Source organism: Stegostoma tigrinum, chromosome 5 (genome assembly GCF_030684315.1).
Source record: "Stegostoma tigrinum isolate sSteTig4 chromosome 5, sSteTig4.hap1, whole genome shotgun sequence".
NCBI classification, from domain to species: domain Eukaryota; kingdom Metazoa; phylum Chordata; class Chondrichthyes; order Orectolobiformes; family Stegostomatidae; genus Stegostoma; species Stegostoma tigrinum.
This window is the reverse complement of record NC_081358.1, coordinates 72,816,341-72,840,809: the sequence shown is the minus strand read 5'-3', so window position 1 is coordinate 72,840,809 and position 24,469 is coordinate 72,816,341. Positions and strand designations below refer to the sequence as shown.

Genomic DNA, 24,469 nt, shown 5'->3' with positions numbered 1-24,469 from the left:
GTTTCTTTTTTAATTTCTCATTTAGAATTCACAATGTTTTTCCTTTTTATTTTTTTTTGTTTTGTTCCTTTACATTTCTATAATTCTAGGTTGCAATACAGCCTTGATATTGCTGATAGACTGGGTGATGAACATGTTCTGATTGGTCTATATATCAACTTCCTCCTGAATAATTCCTCACGGTTAGTCGAGGTTTCTTTTACCCAATATGGAAATCGTTACGTTTGGACAAAATCACTTATTAATCTGGCAGTTCCATTGATGTAAAAATAAATAAGACATAGATCACATGGTGAACTTGGTTCATTTATTAAATATCCACATGCCCTCATGCCCATGCTACTTTATAAGAAGCTTTTGGCCTCCAGGTTCAAATATTTAATTGTCAGAAAAAATATGAAGTCAAGGTATGTCATATTTTGTGTATGTATTGTTATAAGAATACCTGTTGTTATCAGAAAGTTTAACTGTTAAATGTCACAACAAACTTCTTAAATCCTGACCATTGGTTTTCTCAATTTTTCATTCCACTTCATTCTGTTTCCAACAATTGAGAAAGACATGATAGCATTTCAGATGAAAATTGGAATAGTATTTGAAAATGAAGACTATAACCAGTTATGGAGGAACAGTTAGAAAAATTGTCTCAGAATAAATAGCTCCAGTTGAAAATCTGGCGTCATTAACAAACTCAAAGCTTTTCTTTCGCTCAAGACAGCCAATTTGGCAAAAGAATCCTAAAACATGGAACTTCATTAACATATGCAGGGTGTCAAATACCTGTTTCAGTAGAAGGTCCAATTTTTACCCAAGATGTTTTTCAGAAGCTGTTCATTTTTAGTGAAACCAAATTACTCATGTTTCTATAAGTATCAAGATTTAGCAATCTGAAAATGAATGATGTTTGCTGAGTTCTAGTTTGCCAGAATTTCCAGAGTTTTCTTAGTTTTCCAGAATTTTTCAAGTTTTTTGATTGCTTGTCAAAATAACCATTGGTATGTTTTTAATCTCTTCAGTTGTGATTTGTTACTGTTTAACAGGGGAATTTGAACTAATCAGGTCCAAGTGGGATGTTACCAACTAAGTTTGTTACATTCTGAAAATTATTGTGTATGGCTTACAATGTGCTGAATGTGAAAGGCTAGGGTCAACTGTATGATTGATAGGATTGAATCTTGATTGATAGAGATTGTTAGTAAGTGAATTATGGGAGTGTAATAAATTGAACAGTGAACGAAGCTAGTGGTGCAGCTGATACATGTTATTTGATGATGAGCTCACTCAGCTTAATAATGTGTATATTGTATATCTTCCAACATTGTAACCAGGCTCCTGAAGCAATATGTCTGCCTTCATAGGTCAAAATATTTTGTTTTCAAGGGCTCTTTGACAGACATGCTCAAGGACTGGGATATTATAGCAGTGACAGAGATATGGCTCAGGCATGGACATGACCAGCAGCTTAATGTTCCAGTGTTTAGATGCTACAGGAAGGATGGAAAGGGGAGCAAGAGAGGAGAGTGAATGGAGTTTTTGAGTAAGGATAACATTATGGCTGTACCTAGGGAGGATATTCCTGGGAATATGTCCAAGTAAGTTATTTGGGTGGAACTGAGAAGTAAGAAAGGGATGATCACCTTACTGGGATTGTACTTCAAACCCCTTTCCTCCACAAGTAGTCAGTGGGAAATTGAGAAGCAGACTTGTCGGGAGATGTCAGTTATCTATAACAATAATAGGGCGGCTATTGTAGGGGATTTTAACTTTCCAAACAAAAATTGGGACTACCGTAGTGTTAAGGGGTTCGAAGGAGAGGAATTTGTTACACGTATACAAGAAAAGTTTCTGCTACAGTATGTGGATGTATCTACTAGGGAAGATGGAAAACTTTACCTATGCTTGGGAAATAAGGCAGGGCAAGTGACTGATGTGTCAGTGGGGGAGCTTTTTGGCGCCAGTGACCATAATTCTATTATTTTTAAAATAGTGATGGAAATGGATCGCTCGGATCTGAAATTTAAAGCTTTAAGTTAGAGGAAGGCCAATTTTGATGGTATTAGGAAAGAATTTTCAAATGTTGATTGGGGGAGGATGCTTGCAGGTGGAAGAATGACTTGAAAATGGGAAGCATTTCAAAATGAGATAACGAGAGTCCAGAGACAGTATGGTCCTGTTAGGGGGAATGGCAATGCTGGTAGGCGTAGGGAATGTTGGACGACTAGAAAAATTGAGGTTTTGGTCAAGAATAAGAAGGAAGCATATCTCGGGTATAGACACAGGGATTGAATGAATCCTTAGAAGAGTATAAACGAAGTAGGTGTATACTTAAGAGGGAAATCAGGAGGGCAAAAAGCGGACATGAAATAGCTTTGGCAAATAAAGTTAAGGAGAATCTGAAGAATTCTACAACTACATTAAGGACAATAGGGTAACTAGGGCCCATTAAAGATAAGCAAAGCCACCTATGTGTGGAACTGCAAGGGATGGGAGAGATACTGAACGAGTGTTTTACATCAGATTACTGTGGAGAAGGAGATGAAAGATAGAGAACGTGGGGAAATAGTGACATCTTGAAAAATGTCCATTTTACAGAGAAGGAGGTGCTAAATGTCTTGAAACCATTAAGATGGATACAGCATGGTGGCGCAGTGGTTAGCTCTGCAGCCTCACAGCGCCAGGTACCCGGGTTCAATTCCAGGCTTGGGTAATGTCTGTGCGGAGTTTGCACATTCTCGCAGTGTCTGCGTGGGTTTCTTCCTGGTGCTCCGGTTTCCTCCCACAGTCCAAAAATGTGCAGGCTAGGTGGAATGGCCATGCTAAATTGCCCATAGTGTTCAGGGGTGTGTGAGTTATATGGGGATGGGTCTGGGTGGGATGCTCCAAGGGGTGGTGTGGACTTGTTGGGCCGAAGGACCTGTTTCCACACTGTAGGGAATCTAATCTAATCCTCAGGACCTGATCAAGTGTACCCTAAAACTCTGTGAGAAGTGAGGAAATTGTTTGCTGGGCCCCTTACTGAAATATTTGTATCATCAATAACCACAGGTTAGGTGCGGGAAGACTGGATGTTGGCTAACGTTATGCCACTAAGGAAAAGCCAGGGAACTATAGACCAGTGAGCCTGACATAGATAGTGGGCAAGTTGTTGGAGGGAATCCTAAAGGACAGGATTTACATGTATTTGGAAAGGTAAGGACTAGTTAGTCAACATGGCTTTGTGCATGGGAAATCGTGTCTGACTAACTTGATTAAGGTCTTGAAGAAGTAGCAAAGAGGATTAATGAGCACAGAGCAGTGGATTTAATGTATATGGATTTCAGTAAGGCATTCGACAAGGTTCTTCATGGTAGACTGGGCAAGGTTAGATCTCACATAATAGAGGGACGACTAGCCTTGACCAGGATACAGAACTGTCTCGAATGTAGAAGACAGAGGGTCGTGGTAGATGGTTGCTTTTCAGACTGAAGGCCTGTGACCAGCAGTGTGCCACACGGATTGGTGCTGAGTCCACTGCTTTTTTGTCTTTTAAATGAGTTGAATGTGAGCATAGGAGGTATGACACTTAAATTTGAGGTGTATTGGACAGCGAAGAAGATTACCTCAGCGTACAACAGGATCTTGATCTTGATCAGATAAGCCAATGGACTGAGGAATGGCAGATGGAGTTTAGTTTAAATAAATGTGAGCTGCTGCATTTTGGAAAAGCAAATCAGGGCAGGACTTACACACTTAATAGTAAGGTCCTGGGGAATGTTGCTGAACAAAGACACCTTGGAGTGCAGGTTCATAGTTCCTTGAAAGCGGAGTTGCTTTCATAGTGTAAGTCAATTGGATAGTGAACAAGGCATTTGGTATGCTTGCCTTTGTTGGTCAGTACATTGGGTGTAGGAGATGGGAGGTCATGTTTGGCTATACAGGACGTTGGTTCGGCCACTTTTGGAGTATTGCATGCAATTCTGGTCTCCCTCCTAGAGGAAGGATATTGTAAAACTAGAAAGCGTTCTGAAAAGATCTACAAGGATATTGCCAGAGTTGGATGTTTTGGGCAGTAGGGGGACGCTGAATAGGCTTGTAGCTATTTTCCCTGGAGAGTTGGAGGCGAAGGCATGACCTTATGGGGTTAATAAAATCATGATGGGCATGGATAGGGTGAATAGACAAGATCTTTTCCCTGTGTGGGGTAGTCTTAGACTTAAGATGTGAAGGAAATAAGATATAAAAGGAGCCCAAGGAGCAACTTTTCTACTCGGAGGGTGCTGCATAAATGGAATGAACTGCCAGAGGAAGTGGTGGAGGCAGGTATGATTACAGCATTTAAAAGAAATCTGGATGGGTTTATGAATAGCAAGGGTTTAGAGGAATATTGGCCAAATGCTTGCAAATGGGACTAGATTTATATCAGATATCTGGTCAGAATGGAAAAGTTGAACTGAAGGGTTTGTTTCATGCTGTATATCTCTGCGACTGTCTGACTTCGTTTTGATTTTCAGGGGATCCTTTTCATTCACTAACTCCCTTATTGGATAATTCAGTGACATAGTAACATTAACTTTCATATATGTGTTGAACCTTTGTTTTTTTTTAAAAGGATGAGATAGCATAGAACTAAAGATTGTGTATATACATACTATTAAACCACTTAACTTGGAATCTATAAATAAGATGTTCTGAAGTCACTGGACTTAACATTATCAGTGCTTTCTCTCCACAGATGTTGCCAGACCCACCAAGCTTCTTCAGCAATTTCTCTTTTGTTTCAGATTTCCAGCATGTCCATTTCTTTGTTTTATTATAATAAGATATTCTTGTTAATTTATGATAAATCCAATATACAGGCTCCAAAATCGAATCATATACACATTGTAATCATCAATAAGAGATAACACAGTGTGCAGCTGGAGGAACACCAGAGAGAAAAGGAAGGTCCCGAATCGAAACGTCAGCTTCCCTGCTCCTCTGATGCTGCCTGCCATGCTGTGTTCCTGCAGCTCCACACTGTGTTATCTCTGACTCCAGCATTGGCAGTTCTGACTATCTCTGAGTAAGTTGCAATCAACACCCTCCTCTCTTATCTTTCCCTCACAGCTACATATACACATTGCAAACTTACTGAGTCCAGTTACTAAACAAAAGCTCCTCTTATGGATTATAATTAGTTTTTCTTGAATTAGTATTTCTTGCAAAGTGTCCTGATTAGTAAACTTAGACAAAATATGTATTTTTTCAGCAATATATTAAGAATACATAAAAATATCAGTATAGGAAGAAAAAGATTTGAATTTATAGGGCTGGAACTTACCAAACTTCAGGGATAGGCTGGAGTTAGGTTGCCTGTAAGATAGCAAAGGAAAGCTAGGGTTATTTAGGCATGGTATGCCCATAGCTTTCCTGCTGCCGTGACATTTCACAAGCAATGAAGAAGCTGCTGGACAATCCTTCCACCCAAAGGCCAGTTGAGCCATTTAAGTAGCCAATTAAGAGCCACTTCCCACTTACACTGCCATCTTATCAGTGATTGATGGAACTTGTGCTATATTGGGGGAGACACCCAGTGAACCCTGGCAATGTCCCTGCAGGCTATGGAATAAAGGAGGCCTTTCAACCATACATCCCAGTAGAAATGGCTACCCCTATGTTAACAGCATTTACTGCCCTCACCAAATTGAAGCTGAACAATCTTTCACCTTCCAAGCTGAATCCACTTCAGGTAGATTTCATAGTTGCACCAGAGTGTGCAAACTAACTGAGAAGGGAGCTAAGCGCTGATTTGCAAAAAACAGGGGGTTCTTAATTCTGCATGTTGATTGTAATCCAACCATGAAATGAATTCACATACTAAAAGGTTTCTTTTTCCCTGGATTTGGTGTTGCTTTTAGTTATTGTAGTCAGATATGACCTGAAAGCTTCCAATTCAGGTGAGGAAAGACCCCATATTGATCTATGTTTGGGTCATGCTGGTCCACAAGTTAAATCTAACTGAAGAATACCATTAAGTTTAGGCTTATTAGGTTTATTGTCACATAAGAACAGTGAAAAGTTTACAAATCGCCACTTCCAGCATCATCTGAGGTACAGAGGTACCTACGTACATAATCTTGATAACGAAGCAGAAAAGTAAGAAAAGAAAGTTAAAAAATTAAGCATTACAGTCCTTCTTACTAAGTAGTTCAGTATCATAGTCCATAGCCATAGACCAGTCATGCTGGGCTCGTACTCTTCACAAAGGCTTGACTCTCCTGCTCCACTGCCTTGTAGTCTATTCCTGCTACCATCATCACCATGGGAAGCCGTTCCTGCTCCCGCTGCCACTTCGATTTGCCTGCTCCCGCTCTTGCCACCAGTCACCTCGCTCAGCCATTAGCCTATTATGCTTGTGTTGAATCTTTCAAAGTGCTTTCCAACTTGTCCCACTCATCTATTTTTTACCCTGAACCCTTCTAATGGTTCTTTTTCAATTGCTTTTAAGTTCATTCAGAAAATTACCCTTGAATCTACTTCTGCTTTACGCAATGAATTCCAAAACTTCAGTGAATTTCCTCATCTTGCATCAGGTTCATTTATGTATTAAGTTAAATCCACATGCTCTGGTTACCAACCCTTATTTTTATTGAGCTTTTTCTTATTTTGACTTTTAAAGCTGTTAAGCTTGTCTTTACCATCTCTGCTCCAAAGAGCACAAAATTAGACATGTCCCAGATCATTTGCAGCTATATTAATAAAAAGTAAATTTATGCAAGATTTCATAAATTACCAGCTAATATGTCCATTCTTATTTAATTCCTGAGACGTCATCATAATTATTATTGAAAATGGGATATAAATGGAATTCAAGAGATGGCAAAAGTAATCATGCTCCAAACTGTATTGTAGTCTTGAGGATGTTTATCAGCAAGTGTATCGATATGTATAATATGAGCATTGTGCAACAAATCTTGATATTTGCGGTAAATGTTCTGTCAGAAATATACAATGGAAGTAATAATAAATCATTTGGTACAGAGTCATTTTGTTATGGATCTTGTAACCTACTTTGTGCAGAGTGGTTATAATACATGTGAAGAATTAGTAATTGAATTCCATTCTGTAAATGAGTATAAACAGAATGAAGTTCAAGTAAGTATCACCATAGTTGCAATACTCAAATGTTGGTGAATGGAAAAGCAAAGGATTCAGTTTTATTGTTGAGATTTTATCCTTTCTTAATAGTGTCCTTGATAGTCCAAGCCGCCTAGATGAAGAGCATCGATTGATAGCTCGGTATGCAGCACGACTGGCTGCTGAGGCAGCATCTTCAGTGAGTAGTGAACCAGCAGTCTGGTTTCCATCATTTCAATTTTTGATGTGTTGCTACATATATTGTAACAAGTTCCTTCAACGTGAGTGGGAAGTGTAAAGTCCACTTTGAGGATTGTATCCAGATAGTGCATCATGGAATGGTTAGAGCATAGGAGATCATTCAAATCATTGTGTCTGTACTGTTCCCATTCAAGAGCAGTTCATTTAGTCCTGCTCCCCTATCTTTATGTTGTACACTAAAAATAACTTTTCTCTTGCTGCTTTATCCGTTTTCTTTTATCATATTCCCAATTAGATCTGTTCCACCAGAATTTTAGGGAGTGTATTCCAAGCCCTAACCACTCAAATCACAAAATGGTTCTGCTGCAGAAGGAGGCCATTTGCCCCAATTTATCTACACTGCTTCTCTCTCCTTTCCATTTGATTCTGAATATTGTTTTTGTTTAAATAATATTCATTGCCTTCGTCAATGCCTCTGATCAATTTGCCTCCACTATGCTTCCAAAAAGTGTTTTCTAGATCTAACCACTTGCTGTCAAAACATTTTTCCTCACTTCACATTTACTACTCCTGCAAATCAGTTTAAATTTGTGTTCTCTCTAACATGATCTGTTAGTGAGTGGAGACAGTTTGTCTCCATCTATCCAGCTGTCTCATGATTTTGAAAACTTGTATGAAATTTTCACTTAGCCTTCAAAGGAAAACGTTCCCATTTTCTTTAATCCATCTTTATAACTGTAAATTTTCTCCATTAATACATTCCTCTAAACCCCTTCTGCATTCCCTCTAATTTATTCTTGTAGTTTCCTGAAGTTTGGCATACAGAACTGTACACTGTACTCCAAATGAGGTCTAACTGGTGTCTTATATAATTTCAGCATCTGCTTTCTTTTATTTGTAAAGCCTAGCATACTGTATGCTTAATTAACATGTTACTTAGTGATTAATACAAATACGCACCCAGGTCTGGCACTGACTGTACACCCTTTAGAGTAGCACCTTTATTTTATACTGTATCTTCATATTCTTTCTAACAAGATGCATCGCCTCACAACTCTACACAGAACTTCGTCTGGGTAATTTAGTTAGTTCTCAACAAGAGAAGGGAGCTCTACAAATCTCCCCATCTTTAACAATGGGGCAACTCACCACATTCAAGCTGAAGACAAAACTGAAGCATTTGTATCCATCTTCAGTCAGAAGTGTCACATGGATATCCTATCTTAATCACTTCCAAATGCCCCCAGTGTCACAAATGCCAGTTTTCAACCAATTCAATGTACTCCATGCGCTATCAAGAAATGGCTGAAGAGAATGGATACTGCAAAGACTGTATACTAACAACATTCAAGTTCTGAGGAAGGGTCACTGGACCCGAAATGTTAACTCTGTTTTCTCCTCCCCTGTTTTCTGGATGCTGCCAGACCTGCTGAGCTTTTCCAGCAACTGTGTTTTTGTTCCTGGTTTACAGCATCCGAAGTTCTTTTGGTCCTTAACAACATTCCAGTAATTGCACTAAAGATTTGTGACCCAGAGCTATCTGTGCCCCCAGCCAAGCTGTTTAGTACAGCAACAGCACTGACTTTTAATCAAAATTTGTCCGGGTTTGTCTTATGATCAAATTAAGGACAGTTCCGACACAGCCAAATATTATCTTACTCATGATCAACAACAAAGTGATGGAAGGGCCATTGACGTTGCTATCATGCTGCACTTGCAAAATTGGGTATCCTCTGTGCTGAGGCTCAGTTAACTCATGACTTCATTTAGCTTGGTCCACATATGGACAAAAAGGCTGTATGCCAGAGGTAAGGTGAGAGTGACTGCCTTTGATATCATGGTATCATTCAACTAAATAAGGTATCAGGATCTCAAGCAATATTGAAGTCATTGGGAATCAGGAGGAAAACTCTCCGCTGTTTGAATCTAGCTCAAAGGAAGATGGGTGTGTTCATTTCAGCCCCAAGACATCCATGCAAGAGTTATTTACGGTAGCATCCCAGGATCAGTCATCTTCTGCTTTATTAATAAGTGTCATGAGGTCACAAGTGAGAATGTTTACTGATGATTGCATGGCATTCAGCATTATTAATGTATCCTTAGATTCTGGAGCAGTCATTATCCAAATACATGAAAAAGTGGTATTCCAGACTTGGGCTGAGAATTGGCAAGCAACTTTTGTATCACACATGAAAAGACAATGGCCAACTACAAAAAGAGAATCTAATTATTTCCCTTTGATTTTCAATGCCATTACTATTATTAAATCCATCAATGTGAACATCCTAGGAGTTACAATTGACCAGAAACTGAAGTGGACCATCCATATAAATACTGAGAACAGGTCAGTGGCAAAGGCTCTAGGCCCGAAACATCAGCTTTCCTGCTCTTAAGAGGCTGCTTGGCCTGCTGTGTTCATCCAGCTCCACACCTTGTTATCCCGGATTGTCCAGCATCTGCAGTTCCTATTATCTCTAACTCATCTTATTGCCCCCATTGTCTGCCCATCATCTACATGGCATAAGTCAGAAGTGAGATGAAATAGTCTTCACTTGCCTGGGTAAATGGAGTTTCAAAAACCTGCCCAGTAAAAACACCACCGATAAAATCTGCCGAAAAAGTTTTTAAAAATTTCACTGTGAATGATCCTCCTCACTATCAACAACATCACCAATGTTGTGTTATCTACAAACTTACTAATTAAAGGTTTTACATTCATGTCCATGTCATTAATGTATATAACGAACAACAAGGGTCCCAGCACCAATCCCTCTGGTACACTGCTGGTCACAGGCTTCCCCTGAAAAAGACAAATCCTCCACCATCACCCTTCGTTCTCCTGTTTCCAATCAAGTTTGAATCCAGTTTACCAACTTGCCTTGGATCCCATAGGCATGGTGCATGGGATTCCTTTATGATCATCCTTCTGTGTGGCACCTTGTCAAAGGCCTTACTGAAATCTCTAAACTACATCAAATACTCTACACTCATCAATATATTTACTTACTTTTTCAAAAAAACTCAATTACTCAGACTAGATCACCCTCCAACAAATCCATGCTGACTATATCTGATCAATCCTTACCTTCCCAAGTGTTAGTTAATCTATCCCTCAGAATATTTCCCAATAATTTAAACCCAGCCTGCAAAGATATTAGATCCATTCTGGTTCAAGTGCAACCTATCCAGCTTATACAGGTCCTACCTACCACAGAAACTTGCCCAGTGATCTAGAAATCTAAAGACCTCCTTCTTCCACTATCTCTTTAGACATGTGTTCATCTGACCTATCTTTCTATTCTTGTACTCAGTCACGTATGGCATTGCAAGTAATCTGGAGATTACAACCTTGGTAGTCCTCCTCTTTAATCGGCTACTTAACTCTGAATTCTTTTTGCAAGATCTCATTTCTCTTTTTAAGCCCATGTTGTTGGTACTGACTGCTGGCTATTCGCCCTCCCTCTATAAAATACTTTTCCGTTACTTTGACTGCTACTGCTTTTCCCTGAGAGGCAATGCCATTCCCCCACCCGCACCCCCCCTACCCCAACTCCCCAACAGTATCCAACGTGGTATATCTTTTTGAGAAATTAACTCCTGCCCAGTGTGCCCATGCTTACTAGTCTTTGTTGGTCAATCAATGCTTTTCTGTCTGTGTAGCTCTTACTTTTGTTGTGACCAGCTTGCTAAATGTGAAATCCATGGCATCCTCAGCATCGTAGATGATTTACCATGAGTCCATCCGCAGCTCCACGCTCTCCATGTGGCAAATTCAGAACATACGTCCTGCATGCATGATCACCATTAGCACTAGAAGTGTCCCTGATTTCCCACAAATTGCAGGAAGTGCATTCCACCAGGCCAAATTCTCCTGCTGTTATTCTGGAAGGATTTGCTGAGCTTTAATTTTAGAAAAGTAAAGTCTTCATAGAATTAACATAACCAAATATCTGCCTTTGTTTTGAAGCCCAAATTCCAGAAGTGATACTAATATACATTTAAAATTGTACACTTTTAATAATATAGCTGAGTGCTGGGAAGTGTCTCCTTGGTGGCTATGCTCTGTTACTCAAAATATTGCTCCTGTCGTGAGAATTTAGGAAAAGGAGTAGGTCATTTCGTTCATAAACGATCTTTAATAATCTTTAATCTCGTTCTCAGTGCAGAAACCTGGCCAACTGACTTTGTCTTAGTAAAGCGAAAATTAAATCAAATCGCCCTAACCCTATTGCTGCAAACAGAATATATTTGTAACTCTTTGGCTTTTCTTGCAAGATAACCTGCATTAGAATAAAAATGGCATTAATAAAAATGTTGGCATCCCCATGAGTTACAGACTCATTTTCATAATTGATTCCCATCTCCAATGCTAACTATTGATCTGAAGTTTGGGCGTGCACTGAAAGAAGGAGAATACTTTCAGTTTGTTCCGTTAGCACACTTCCAAGGTGCTCAAAGCAAAGAAAACAGCTTCTTTGAGATACATCTGGAAAGGAATTCCAATTTTGTGCCTAACATGAATAAAACGCAGTTTTTGCAGTTGTTGAGATGCAAATATTTGATGCAATCTGAAATGATACTTTTTGTTTGTTTTTCTAGCAACAGCGTGCTCCCTCTGATCTCTCCTCTACCATAGATGCAAATAAGCAGCAACGGCAGTTAATTGCTGAACTTGAAAACAAGAATAGGTTGGTCATATAATCTACATTTCATCCTCGTATTCCTATTAGTCAGTAATCATTAAGTTGCGTGTCCAATAAGAAAATATGCAAATTATTCTGGGTAATAAGAAATTATATAGTTAAGGTAAAAGAACTCCTAGAAATAATGACCAAAATTAATTGGTTAATTTCAGTGGTGGAAAGTAAGATGGCAATCTTTGAACACTACTCTGGAGTAATGGCAACACAAGAGCAAGAGAATATTACCAATTGAAAAAAAGATTTCTTTTAATACTCCTTTGATTTATTAGTCGTAAAATACTACATATTGGGCTGACAACCAATAATAATCTAATCAGGCGGTTAAAATATAAACCGGTCAGGTCTTTGTTTCTTGCTGGTATAAAAATAAATTCTTGCATGTGGATGAACATGTTGACATGCTCATGGGTTCAGGGCATTTCAAGGCAGGGATTATTTGATTCAGAACACAGAAGGAGCCTGGGAAGAACTAGAAATAAAAGATAAATTTGAAACATCTTACTGACAGAAACTGGAGGCGAGGAAAGTTTTAATTTAAACTGCTTGGTGGGAAATTACTGGATCGGCCACTCATTTTGCATCCCACCAAATTTATCCCACCAGTGTGCCTCAATTGCTTCCTCGTCATTTTTATTAACCCTCTGTTCAGTTGCTGTGGGGATCAGTAGGAAAGAAAAGTGCAAATTAAGAATGGAGGAGCAACACTATATCTTAAAAGGGAAACATGTAGGAACAGAGCTAAGGTGATACTTCAATGGAAAGACTTGTTGGTTAAAAGATTTGATGCGATTTGACTATAAACTCAAACATTCTACTGACACTATTATCTTTAGTTGTTCTCTACATCTTGCATTCATTTGTCTCTAACATTGTAAATACATAAAAATGTTCATCTTTTGTCAGAGAAATTCTGCAAGAGATACAGAGATTGAGGCTAGAACATGAGCAAGCATCTCAGCCCACTCCTGAGAAGGCACAACAGAATCCTACCCTGCTAGCAGAACTTCGACTGCTCAGGTAACTCATTGAAAGTTCACTTTAACTAGTGAGATAACCATTCTCTGTCTTTAAGAGTCTTCAATGTCTTCATTCCAACTTCCCCCTACTCTGGATACCCCTCCAAAATACAACCATTCCCGAAGATACACCACCACGACAACTGATACTTGTGGTCCAGATGTGGAGATTTGCCATGATTGAGATAATCCCTTGGTTACGACCTGATGATTTCTGTCACCTGTCCTCTAACAACACTGGTGTTGATTACAGCTCAGATCCTATCTCTGGTTTTCTCCCTTTCTCAGATATTGTGTGCTTGCTTCTCCTGCATGGACAAAAGGAAGGGGGAGATGAAACCCATGGCATTCTATGGAGAAAACAGTCTCCCACATCTGGTTTAAAATAGCATCTCCTTTTGGGCAACTTTAGCAGTGGCCTGGTGACACAGTCTTTCGTAGTCATGCAGCAGGATGGGCCTTGCGGAGACCCGAAGCATTGTATAATGTGATCCAAGGAGGTGCAGCAAGCAGGTGGAAATTTCATTCACCTTGCCAGAACAGAGCAGATCACCAAAGCATTTGCAGCACAGCATGGCACCCTGATTTGCCAGTGCTACCCTGAGGCACTGACTATATGCACAATCTGTCTCCATGCACTGTTTGTTATAATTAGCTTGTGGACAGATGACCCTCTTATTCATCATTTTCTCCAGGATATCAATGTTTCTGGTCACAAACTTTGCTTGACACAGGTGTGTTAAGAGGTTTGTTAACCTCACTGTTATTGTAAGAGTGGCAAGCATGGCTGATTTGTTGGCACCAGACATCTTTAAAGGCACACATGCCTTGATATGTGGCAAGAGTATCCATGGGATTTTTAAGTCTGGTCTCCCCTTTACTGCAATCTTAGTAGGGAAGTTGAGGATCAGTGGAGTGGAGATCTGGGTGTAGGATGTACTAATCATAATCAGGCCCCAAATTTTTGGTGGCAGCTTAAGTGAGATGTAGCAATCTGTGGCTCAAAAATAAACAATGCAGTAGCAAAGAAGATCAGGCCAGAAGATTACTAAGAAGTTTTTTTTTGAACTTTCTACAATGGATACTTAGGATCACATATACTCCTCAGGGTATACGAGGAAATTACCTACAGCTTCATACTCCCATTGCCCAGATTGTGGCACACCCACTTAATGACTAATCAGCCAATATACCATTTATCCTGCTGTTGGCAGTTGGGCTGCGAGCTGTGCAAATCTCCACCTCTCCATGCTTAAAATGGATGAAAAGTCATCATTTAAAAAAATATATTCAAGGACGGCTGTCTAGGCCAATGTTTATTTTCCATCCCTCATTGCCCCAGAGAAGGTGATGGCAAACTGCCTTAAACTCCTGCAGTCCTTAAGGCATAGGGACCCCACAATGCTGTTAAGAAGGGAGTTCCAAGATTTTGACACAGCAACTGGAAAGGAAGGGGGATTGATTTCCAAATAAGGATGGTATGCTCCTTGGAGAGGAACTTGTTAGTGATGTTTCCTTGTTTTTCTAGGTGGTAGAGGTCATGGATTTGAGGAATGCAGTTGCAGGAACCTTGATGAGTTATTGAAGAGCACCTTGTAGATGATAGACACTGCTTATACTGCACATCAGTGGTGGAGGGAGTGACAGTGCTCCAGTCAGTTTGGCTGTTTTGTTCTGCATGGTGTCAAACTTCTTATGTGCTGTTATAGTTGCACCCACCAAGGCAAGCGAAGAGTGTTCCATCTCACTCTTGGCCTGAGCCTTGTAGTGCCGGCCAGGCAATGGCAGACATGCTATTGCAGTCACAGTTTTCATATGGCTGGACAAGTTCAGTTTCTGATCAATAGAAATCCCCATGATATTGATAATGGAGATTCGATGATGTTAATCTCATTGTATGTCAAGGAGTGATGGCAATACCGTGTTGGCCATGGTATTGGCTGGCACTTGTGTTTTGTGAATGTTCCTTTCCACTTATCAGCCCAAGCTTGTATGTTGTCGAGGTTTTGCTACATATAGGCGTGAACCACTTCAGGATTTGAGGTGTTACTTGTGTTACTGAAGGTTATGCAATCATCAGTGAACATCTCCACTTCTGACCTTAAGGTGGAGGAAAGGTAATTTGTGAAACAACTGAAAATAATTTGAGCCTAGGATACTAATGGGAGGAGCTCCTGCTGTGTTGACCTGGTGCTGAGATGACTGTCCTCAGTATATCTTTGTGCTAGGTATGAATTCTATCAGCAGAGAGTTTTTCCTGATTCCAGTTGTCCTCAGTTTCTGATAGGGTTCCCTGATGCCATACTTGGTCAAAGCTGCCTTGATGCCCAGATAAATCACGCTTTTTCACCCCTCTGGAGTTGAAATCTTTGTGTTTGGAACAATGCTGTAATCCAGTCTGGAGCTGAGTGACCCTGGCAGGATCCATGTTGAGCTTTAGTGAGCAGATTATTCTTTTGCAAGTGCTGCTTGATAGTACTGTGGATGACTTCTTCCATCATTTTGATGAATGAGTGTAGATTGATAGGACAATAACTAGTATTTGTCATTGTTTTTGTTATCAGGACAAATCTGGGCAATTTTTGACATTGTTGGATAGAATCCAGTGTTACTACTGCACTGGAGCAACTTGGCTAGGGGAATAGCTCATTCTGGACCACCATGTCTATAATATTATTTCTGGAAAGTTGTCAGGGGGCCCATAATTTTTGCAGTATCCAGTGCCTTCACATGTTTCTTCTTATTAGTGGAGCGCTTCAAATTGCTTGAAGACACCTGTGATTCTGGCGACCTCTTGAGGAGGCTGAGATGGATAATCCATTTGGTACTTGTGTCCGAGAAAGACTACAAATACTTCAGCCTATGTTTTACATTCTGGGTTCTTGCATTGAAGTTGAGAATATTCATGCAGCTTTCTTTTCAAGTTATTTGTTTAATCATCCTCCACCATTCGCAGGATGTGACAAGAATGCAGTGCTTAGATCTGATCAGCTGGAGTAGGATTGCTCAGCTTGATCAATTGCATTTTAAGCAGGACCCAGCTATTAACATTGTATACATCACATTCTGATCAATGACTTGAAATAAAGACAAATCTTGATCCAATCAGGATCAATTGTCACTGAACTCTGACTCCACAGTGCTCTTGCTCTTCACTCCAACTGAGTATTTATTTTTAATTTTTGTGGTTTCAAGTACATCACAGTAAAGAGCATAAGACCATAAGACACAGGAGTGGAAGTAAGGCCAGTAAATAGTTGCATATGTGGAAATTTAAGGCTTAGCTCATTTAATTGATGTTTTAGGATCAAATTGTTCTCATTCTGCTGCTGTTACTTCAATTTTTATTGCCTGGTTCTGTGGGAATGCACCCAACAGTTTATTTTTTATTTAAAACTTTTTCATTTATATTCACTTTCCTTCTGGTTTGTTGAAAACTTTATTTTGAAGAAATTTAAAAGTGAATGGTTAGCATGGCTTGCAAAATGGAAAATCTTACTTGACCAACCTTATTTATATTTTGAGGAGTTATCACAGGCTGAACAATACGGTGTATTAGATTTAATTTGTTTAGATTTTACAAATGTATTCAACAAGGTGCACCATAATGTTCTAATGAATAATGTCGGAGAATGTTGAGTCAGGAAAAAAAAACAGCAGATTGTATTACTAATTACTTCCGAACAGGAAACAGGGTGTGGGAAGAAAGAGTAATTATACAGTATGGCAGAAGGATCAATGCTGGGATCACTGTTGTTCACAATTTACATTGATAAACTAGACATTTAAAAAAGCAAACCAAACACCAGAGATAACAGGGTGAAGAGCTAGATGAACACAGCAGGCCAAGCAGCTTCAGAGGAGCAGGAAGGTTGACGTTTTGGACCTAGACCCTCCTTCAGAAAGAAGGGTCTAGGCCTGAAATGTCAGCATTCCTGTTCCTCTGCTGCTTGGCCTGCTGTGTTCATCCAGCTCTGCACCTTGTTATCTCAGCTGTCTTTTAAAGTTGCCTTTAAATATTATTGTGCATTTAGGTGAAATTAAAAGTTGGTTCTTGATTTATACTTCACAGGCAGCGAAAAGACGAGTTAGAACAAAGGATGTCAGCATTGCAGGAAAACCGCAGAGAATTAATGGTTCAACTAGAAGGCCTGATGAAATTACTGAAAGTAAGGCTATTCTATGGGTAAATTAAAAGCCTGATCACAACAGGTCAATGACATGACTGCAGTTATTATTTCCACATGAATTTCTTTTTGTTTTGTACAGTTGAAATATAACAGCAAAACAGCATAATGTAAAGATAGGCATTCACAACATATACAGGATGATGACTTTCTTCTCTTTAACTTTTAGCCCTGACTACATCGGGATTGAGAATATGTGGGCTGGGAAGCTCCTGGAAATTGCCCACTCTCTTCACCAATAACTTAGATTTTTTGCATGACTCTGAGGGAATTCATCCAAAAGCAATTTTTAAATTTCTCTTTGTATTTATAGCTGTTACCAACATAAATTGTTGGAACTTTAATTTTGTTCACAATAATTTTTAAAAAGATATATTTGTATCTGTTTTCATGGAAACCACTGTGTAATATAAAAATCTGTAGATAGTTTTAAAAGTTACATGAAGTACATTATCTAAGTAATACTTGATTTTTAAACTTTCAAATAGGAAGAAGAAATGAGGCAGGAAGTAAGTTTCCTGATCCATCTTTGAATAATTGTTGCATCTTTATTTTTTCATCTTACTCTGGCATTCAAGTTTTGTTTAGCTTTTTGCCTGTGTTGTGTGTAAATAAAAATACTTAGTTTACTACAACCAGCCAGTTTTACTGTGGCAATTGATACTAACATTATGTGAAATTATAAAGCTTGGATTTGGATTGGTATACTTACTGATTTCTAACTGGACACTTTTTTACTTATGAAAGCATGAGAAAATGGTGTGATTGTGTTTTTTACTATTCTTTGATAATGTTTTGACAACCATTGAGTCACAGATCATTGAAATAGGAGTAGGAGCAGGCCATATGGCCTTACGTCTATATTGTCATTTACTAAAATTATGACTGATCCTTGACCTAAACCCCACTTTCCCACTTGATCCTCTTATCCTACAGTGCAAATGTCTGTGAATCTTGACCTTGAATATACTCAATGACTGAGTATCCACAGTCTTTTGGGGTTAAGAATTCCAAAGATTCACAACCCTCTTAGTGAAGAAGTATTTCATCTCAGTTCAAAAAGATATCCACTTATTTGGAAACTACATGCTAGCAATTGACTCACCAGGAAAACAGCCTCTCAGATTCTACCATATCGAATCATCTCATTCTTATTTTTTGCAGTTACAATGCTCAAAGGAGATTAATGTGGTAGATCCTGAAAGATTGTTTCCTCTGGTTGGGGAAGGTGAAACACAGGGACAGTCATAGGATAAGGGGCCAATTGTTTCTGATTAAGTTGAGGAGAAATTACTTTGTTTCATCATTCAGTGAATGTGGGTATCATCAGCTAGACCACAATTTATTGACCATCCCTTCTGAAGATAATGAAGAGCTGCCTTCTTGAACTGCTGCAGTCCCTTAGAGGTGCTGTTAGGAAAGGAGTTTCAGGATTTTGACCCAGCAACAGTGAAGGAAATGCAATATAATTCCAAAACAAAAGACTCAAGGGTTGAGGAGGGAGGATTCATTCCCATCTCTTCCTGCCAACCCTCATGCTTCAGTTGCCCAGGTAAATGTTCACAGATATTGGAGTGGCAAGGGTAACAGCCAGGAGGCCATATACTGAGTTTCTCGACCATTAAACTCACCAGAGCTGTTAAATCCAGTCTTTACTGTCTCTTTTCCAAACTTTAATGAATTCTCTCATGATGTTGGTATATTACTATTAAACCTCATGAGGCCTTATCCAGGGCAACGACCTTTTTTTGTGGCACCAGATCAAATACGTTCTGAAAATCCAAATAAAGTGTATCCATTGTATCCCTTTTATCTACTTTGTAAAGAGTGCAATCAAGAAAGCTTTTTTTATGAAACAAATTTCCATTTCATAACACTGTCAATTCTGCCTTATCATTTTATGATTTTTTTTCAAGTGCCCTCCTTATAAACAGAGGAAATGTTGGACTGCTTGTCTGACATAATCAGTGGAGGGTGAAACTGAGTTGATATTTCAGTTGTTATGTTTTGTCAGAACGTGATGTGATGACCGGAAGCTTTTAACTGTTTCATTTATTGTCTGTCCCTAATAGTCCTGGAGAAGGTCTTGAATGTAAATGAATGCTTAATAAGACATCTCAGAAAGCAGTGAACAGTCAGTCCCTTTTCTATTGTCTATTGTCATATGCCGATTAAACCTGGGAATGGTGGCAGATTTGCTTTTCTAAAGCACTTTAGTCAACTAGATGGCTAGTTTTGTTTCTTCCTGGCCACCCTTACTAATACTTGTTATTTATTCAGATTTATTTGGTTTGAAATCAGAATTTCTAGTTACCATAGTGATGTGTGAATCTGTCTCCCCAGAGCAATGGCTTATATCTCTGTTGCTGGTCCAGTGACATGATCACTACGTCATTATGTCCATTGGCCAAGTCTTGGGAATTGCAATTAGATTGCTCCAGGGATCCTGATCTCACTCTACCATATTCCACTGGTATGATGCTCTGAATAAGAACATCAGAGGCTTAGTACAGTTGTGGTATTAAGCAGGCTGACTTCAGCTGAAGCCATTCCACTCAGCTCTCTTTTTGTTGGTCAATACCTATAGAACCACGAAAGATTCTGAACTGCTCTCTGCTATAAAGTAAGCAAGCTTTGTAAAATGTAATTTGAAAGGAATTGAAGATGTTGGGCAAGATGAAATGGTTGCATTTTGTTTTGGTGAGCTGATCCTCCTGCTCTTCTTTCACATCAGCATCAGTACATGCAGCCAGGTAAAAACACACACACGCACGCACACACACACCTACCTTTATACTATGCAAGGACGCCTGCATGCCTGGCAGGAACCCATGCAAACACGGGGAAAACATACAAACTGCACACAGACACACTGTGTCACCCTACAGTGGAATTTTACAAAACAACTGCTGGCCTCTTTTAATTAACAAGTTGGAAAAAGATAGACTTTTTTTTTGTTTACCATCCTTGAGTGCCCTTTAACTATTTGCCATTTAAGAGGCATTTGAGTCAACCGAATTCCTGCTTCTGGAGATAGACAATGATAGCAGATTCCTTCCCTAAAAGCTAACAATGAACATCAATGTTAGATTCAGAACTTACAATTTCAGATTTATTTAAATAGGACTTAAACTCAGCCAATGGCTGTGGTGGGATTTGAAGCCATGTCATCAGAGCATTAAAATCTGGTTGGTTCACTCAGTTGGCTAGGCTTGTAATGCAGAGTGTTGCCTCGGGCGACTGTCTGTGTGGAGTTTGCACGTTCTCCCCGTGTCTTCGTGGATTTCCTCTGGGTGCTCCAGTTTCCTCCCTCAGTCCAAAGATGTGCAGGCTAGGTGGGTTGGCCATGCTAAATTGCCTGTAGTGTTCAGGGATGTGTGGGTTATAGGGGGATGGGTCTGGTTGGGATACTTCAAGGGGTGGTGTGGACTTGTTGGGCCAAAGGACCTGTTTCCACACTGTAGGGAATCGACATACGCTCAATTCATGCACTGGCTGGGGTTACCATTGAAGGACTTTCCTTCTCAACCTTTCCCCTTGTCTGAGGCATGCTGACCCTCAGGTTAAAACACCAGCTGTTGTCTCTGTCTAATAAGAGAGAAGCCGTATTGTCTGATAGGATTATGGCAACTTTTACCTTTACATTTTATCATTCTGATGACATAGCGATTCCCCTGACTGAGTTTAAAATGCTACATTTATCTCAGCAGGAGTTTATGAGTTCACAATTTGACTGACATCTTAGGCTAATAAATGATAAAACATCACTGAGGCCAGGTACCAACTCTCTGACACCATCTCCTACCACTCCCTTGATCATGACCCCACCCCCAACCACCAAACCATCATCTCCCAGACCATCCACAACCTCATCACCTCAGGTGACCTCCTACCCACAGCCTCCAACCTAATTGTTTCCCAACCCCGCATCGCCCACTTCTATCTCCTTCCCAAAATCCAAAAACCTGACTGCTCTGGTCGACCCATTGTCTCCACCTGCTCCTGCCCCACCAAACTTCTCTCCACCTCTCTTGACTCCATTTTTTTCCCCCTTGGTCCAGGACCTCCCTACGTCCTGTGCACCTGCATTCCCCATACAGATGGCCTAAAGGCCCTCTGCTTCTTCCTGTCCAAGAGGGCGGACGAAGCCCCCTTACTGATATCCTCATCCACTTAGCCGAATTCGTTCTCACCCTCAACAACTTCTCTTTCACTTCCTCACACTTCCTACAGACAAAAGGGGTGGCCATGGGTACCCGCATGGGCCCAAGCTATGCCTGCCTCTGCAGGTTACGTGGAAAAATCCCTTTTCTATACCTACACTGGCCCTAAACCCCACCTCTTCCTCCGTTACATTGATGACTGTAACGGCGCCAATACAGGAGCTTGAACAGTTCATCCACTTCACCAACACCTTCCACCCCAACCTTAAGTTCACCTGGACCATCTCTGATATCTTTCTGTCTTTCCTGGACCTCTCTGTTTCCATCTCTGGCAACCACATAGAAATCAATATCCATTTCAAGCCCAACGACTCCCATAGCTACCGAGAATACACCTCCTCCCACCCACCTTCCTGCAAAAATGCCATCCCTTATTGCCAATTCCTTTGTCTCCACCGCATCTGCTCCCAGGATGAGGCATTCCACTCCTGTACATCTCAGATGTCCTTGTTTTTCAAGAACCGCAACATCAACCCCCTCAATGGTCGAGTACGCCCTCAACCGTGTCTCCCACATTTCCCACAACTCATCTCTCACACCCTGTCCCCACAATAACAACCAAAAATGAATCCCCCTCGTCCTTACGTACCACCCCACCAACCTCTGGATCCAACGCATCATCCTCCCACACTTCCGCTATCTGCGATCCGACCCCACCACCAAAGACATTTTTCCGGCCCCACCCATATCTGCTTTCTGGAGGGACCACTGTGACTCCCTTGTCCGCTCCACACACCCCTCCAGCCCCACCACACCCAGCACTTTTCCCTACAACCGCAGGAAATGCTACAGCTTCCCCTACACCTCCCCCCTCACCCCCATCCCAGGCCCAAGGAAGACTTTCCACATCAAGCAGATGTTCACCTGCACATCTGCCAATGTGGTATACTGCATCAGCTGTTCCCATTGTGGCCTCCTCTACATTGGGGAAACCAAGCAGAGGCTTGGGGACCACTTTGCAGAACACCTATGCTTGGTTCACACTAAACAACTGCACCTCCCAGTCATGAACCATTCCAACTCCCCCTTCCATTCCTCAGACGACATGTCCATCTGAGTCTCCTGCAGTGCCACAACGATGCCACCCGAAGGTTGCAGGAACAGCACCTCCTATTCTGCTTGGGAACCCTGCAGCCCAATGGTATCAATGTGGACTTCACAAGCTTCAAAATCTGCCCTCCTCCTACCGCATCCCAAAACCAGCCCAGCTCGTCCCCGCCTCCCTAACCTGTCCTTCCTCCCAACTATCCCCTCCTCCCACCTCAAGCCGTACCCCCATCTCCTACCAACTAACCTCATCCCATCCCCTTGACCTGTCAGTCCTCCCTGGACTGACCTATCTCCTCCCTAACTCCCCACCTACACTCACCTTTACTGGCTCCACCCCTGCCTCTTTGACCTGTCTGTCTAATCTCCACCTATCTTCTCTATCCATCTTCTGTTCACCTCCCTCTCACTCCCAATTTATTTCACAACCCCCTTCCCCTACCTCATTTCTGAAGAAGGGCCTAGGCCCAAAACATCAGCCTTCCTGCTGCTGTGATTCTGCTTGGCCTGCTGTGTTCATCCAGCTCTAAACCTTGTTATCTCTAATTCTCCAGCATCTGCAATTCCTGCTATCTCTAATAAATGATTATCTGTCTCTGTGGGGTTCATACTGGACTTTCTTTGTGTCTATAAAATGTAGCCACGTGAGATTTAAAAGCTTTGAATGGGTCTCACAAATGAGAGTCTTATTCCTTGCCAAATTAGTGATAATTACATTAGAACGTTTGAACTTTATTCTTTGTACATCTCCACATGCCTCCTATGGTGTGCCCATGATGGATCCTTGTTGAGCAGCTATGAATTTGGCAAGGGATGAGGTGGTACTCAGAGTATGTAGGGCATGGATTGGCTTTGAATGATCAAGGGGCATGCATTTGGGCTTCGAGGTAAAGTGACTTGTCATCCCCAATATACACAAAGTATCTTACTTGTGTGGGGAAAGCTAGTTGGGCAAGAAGATTATTTCCTATTCATCATTGTTTGCATAACTCCTCGCTTCGTGCAGAGAATTGCAGACAACTTTGTCATTTCTGTATCAATACCCATTGAGAAGTGGTAGTATAATGGTATTGTCACTGGATTGAAGCCAAGATTGATTTCCCAACAGTATGAGTTCAAACCCCACCAACTAATACAAAATCTGGCTTGAAAGCTGACCTTGGTATTGGTGACCATGTTGACATCCAGATGCCTTTTAAATGTTGAAGTTGTGCCAGCCTTCACCACTTCTTCTGGCAGCTCATTCTTTACACACACCATCCTTGGTGTGAAAACATTGCTCCTTAGGTCCCTTTCATATCTTTCCCCCCTCACCTTAAATCTGTGGCATCTAATTTTGGCCTCCCCTATCCTGGGAAAAAGATCTTGTCTATCCATGCCCATCATGATTTTATAAACCTCTATAAGGTCACCCCTTAGCCTCCAACACTCCAGAGAAAATAACCCCAGCCTGTTCAGCCTCTCCCTATTGATCAAACCTTCCAACCCCAGCAACATTCTTGTAAGTCTTTTCTGCACGCTTTCGAGTTTAATAACATCTTTCTTATAGCAGGGAGACCAGAATCAAATGCAGTACTCTAAAAGTGGCCTTACCAATGCCCTGTACAGCAGCAACATGACCTCCCAAATCCAATACTCAATGACTAATGTACCAAGTATACCAAATGCTTTCTTCACTATCTTGTCTACCTGTGACTCCACTATGAGTCTGCACCCCAAGCTCTCTTTGTTCAGTAATCTTCCACAGGACCCTACCATTAAGTGTAAAAGTCTTGCCCTAATTTGCCTTACCAAAATCTAACACCACACATTTATCTAAATTACATTCCATCTGCCACTCCTCAGCCCATTTACCCATTTAATCAAGGTATTCTGAGATCACTGTCCACTACACCACCAATTTTGGTATCAGGCCATAGAGGTGTATAGCATAGAAACAGACACAGGCCTCCAGCCCAAGAGACAACCCTCCATCACCATCTGACTCCAAGCCCATT

At 40.7% G+C, this 24,469-nt stretch overlaps 1 protein-coding gene across 17 annotated transcripts in view; it reads left to right on the top strand.

The window, feature by feature from the left end:
• The window catches only part of LOC125451641 (dystrobrevin alpha), a 184,352-nt gene that overhangs the window by 135,281 nt on the left and 24,602 nt on the right, over positions 1 to 24,469 (top strand). For 6 of the 17 annotated variants that reach the window (XM_048529027.2, XM_059646064.1, XM_048529031.2 and 3 more), the window contains 6 exons: positions 90 to 182; positions 7,207 to 7,294; positions 11,896 to 11,984; positions 12,903 to 13,016; positions 17,088 to 17,184; positions 17,691 to 17,711. In XM_048529027.2, coding sequence (XP_048384984.1) covers positions 90 to 182; positions 7,207 to 7,294; positions 11,896 to 11,984; positions 12,903 to 13,016; positions 17,088 to 17,184; positions 17,691 to 17,711 — 502 coding nt within the window. The remainder of the gene's footprint in view (positions 1 to 89; positions 183 to 7,206; positions 7,295 to 11,895; positions 11,985 to 12,902; positions 13,017 to 17,087; positions 17,185 to 17,690; positions 17,712 to 24,469) is intronic. The other 11 variants (XM_059646065.1, XM_059646063.1, XM_048529044.2 and 8 more) reach the window with 3 other exon arrangements.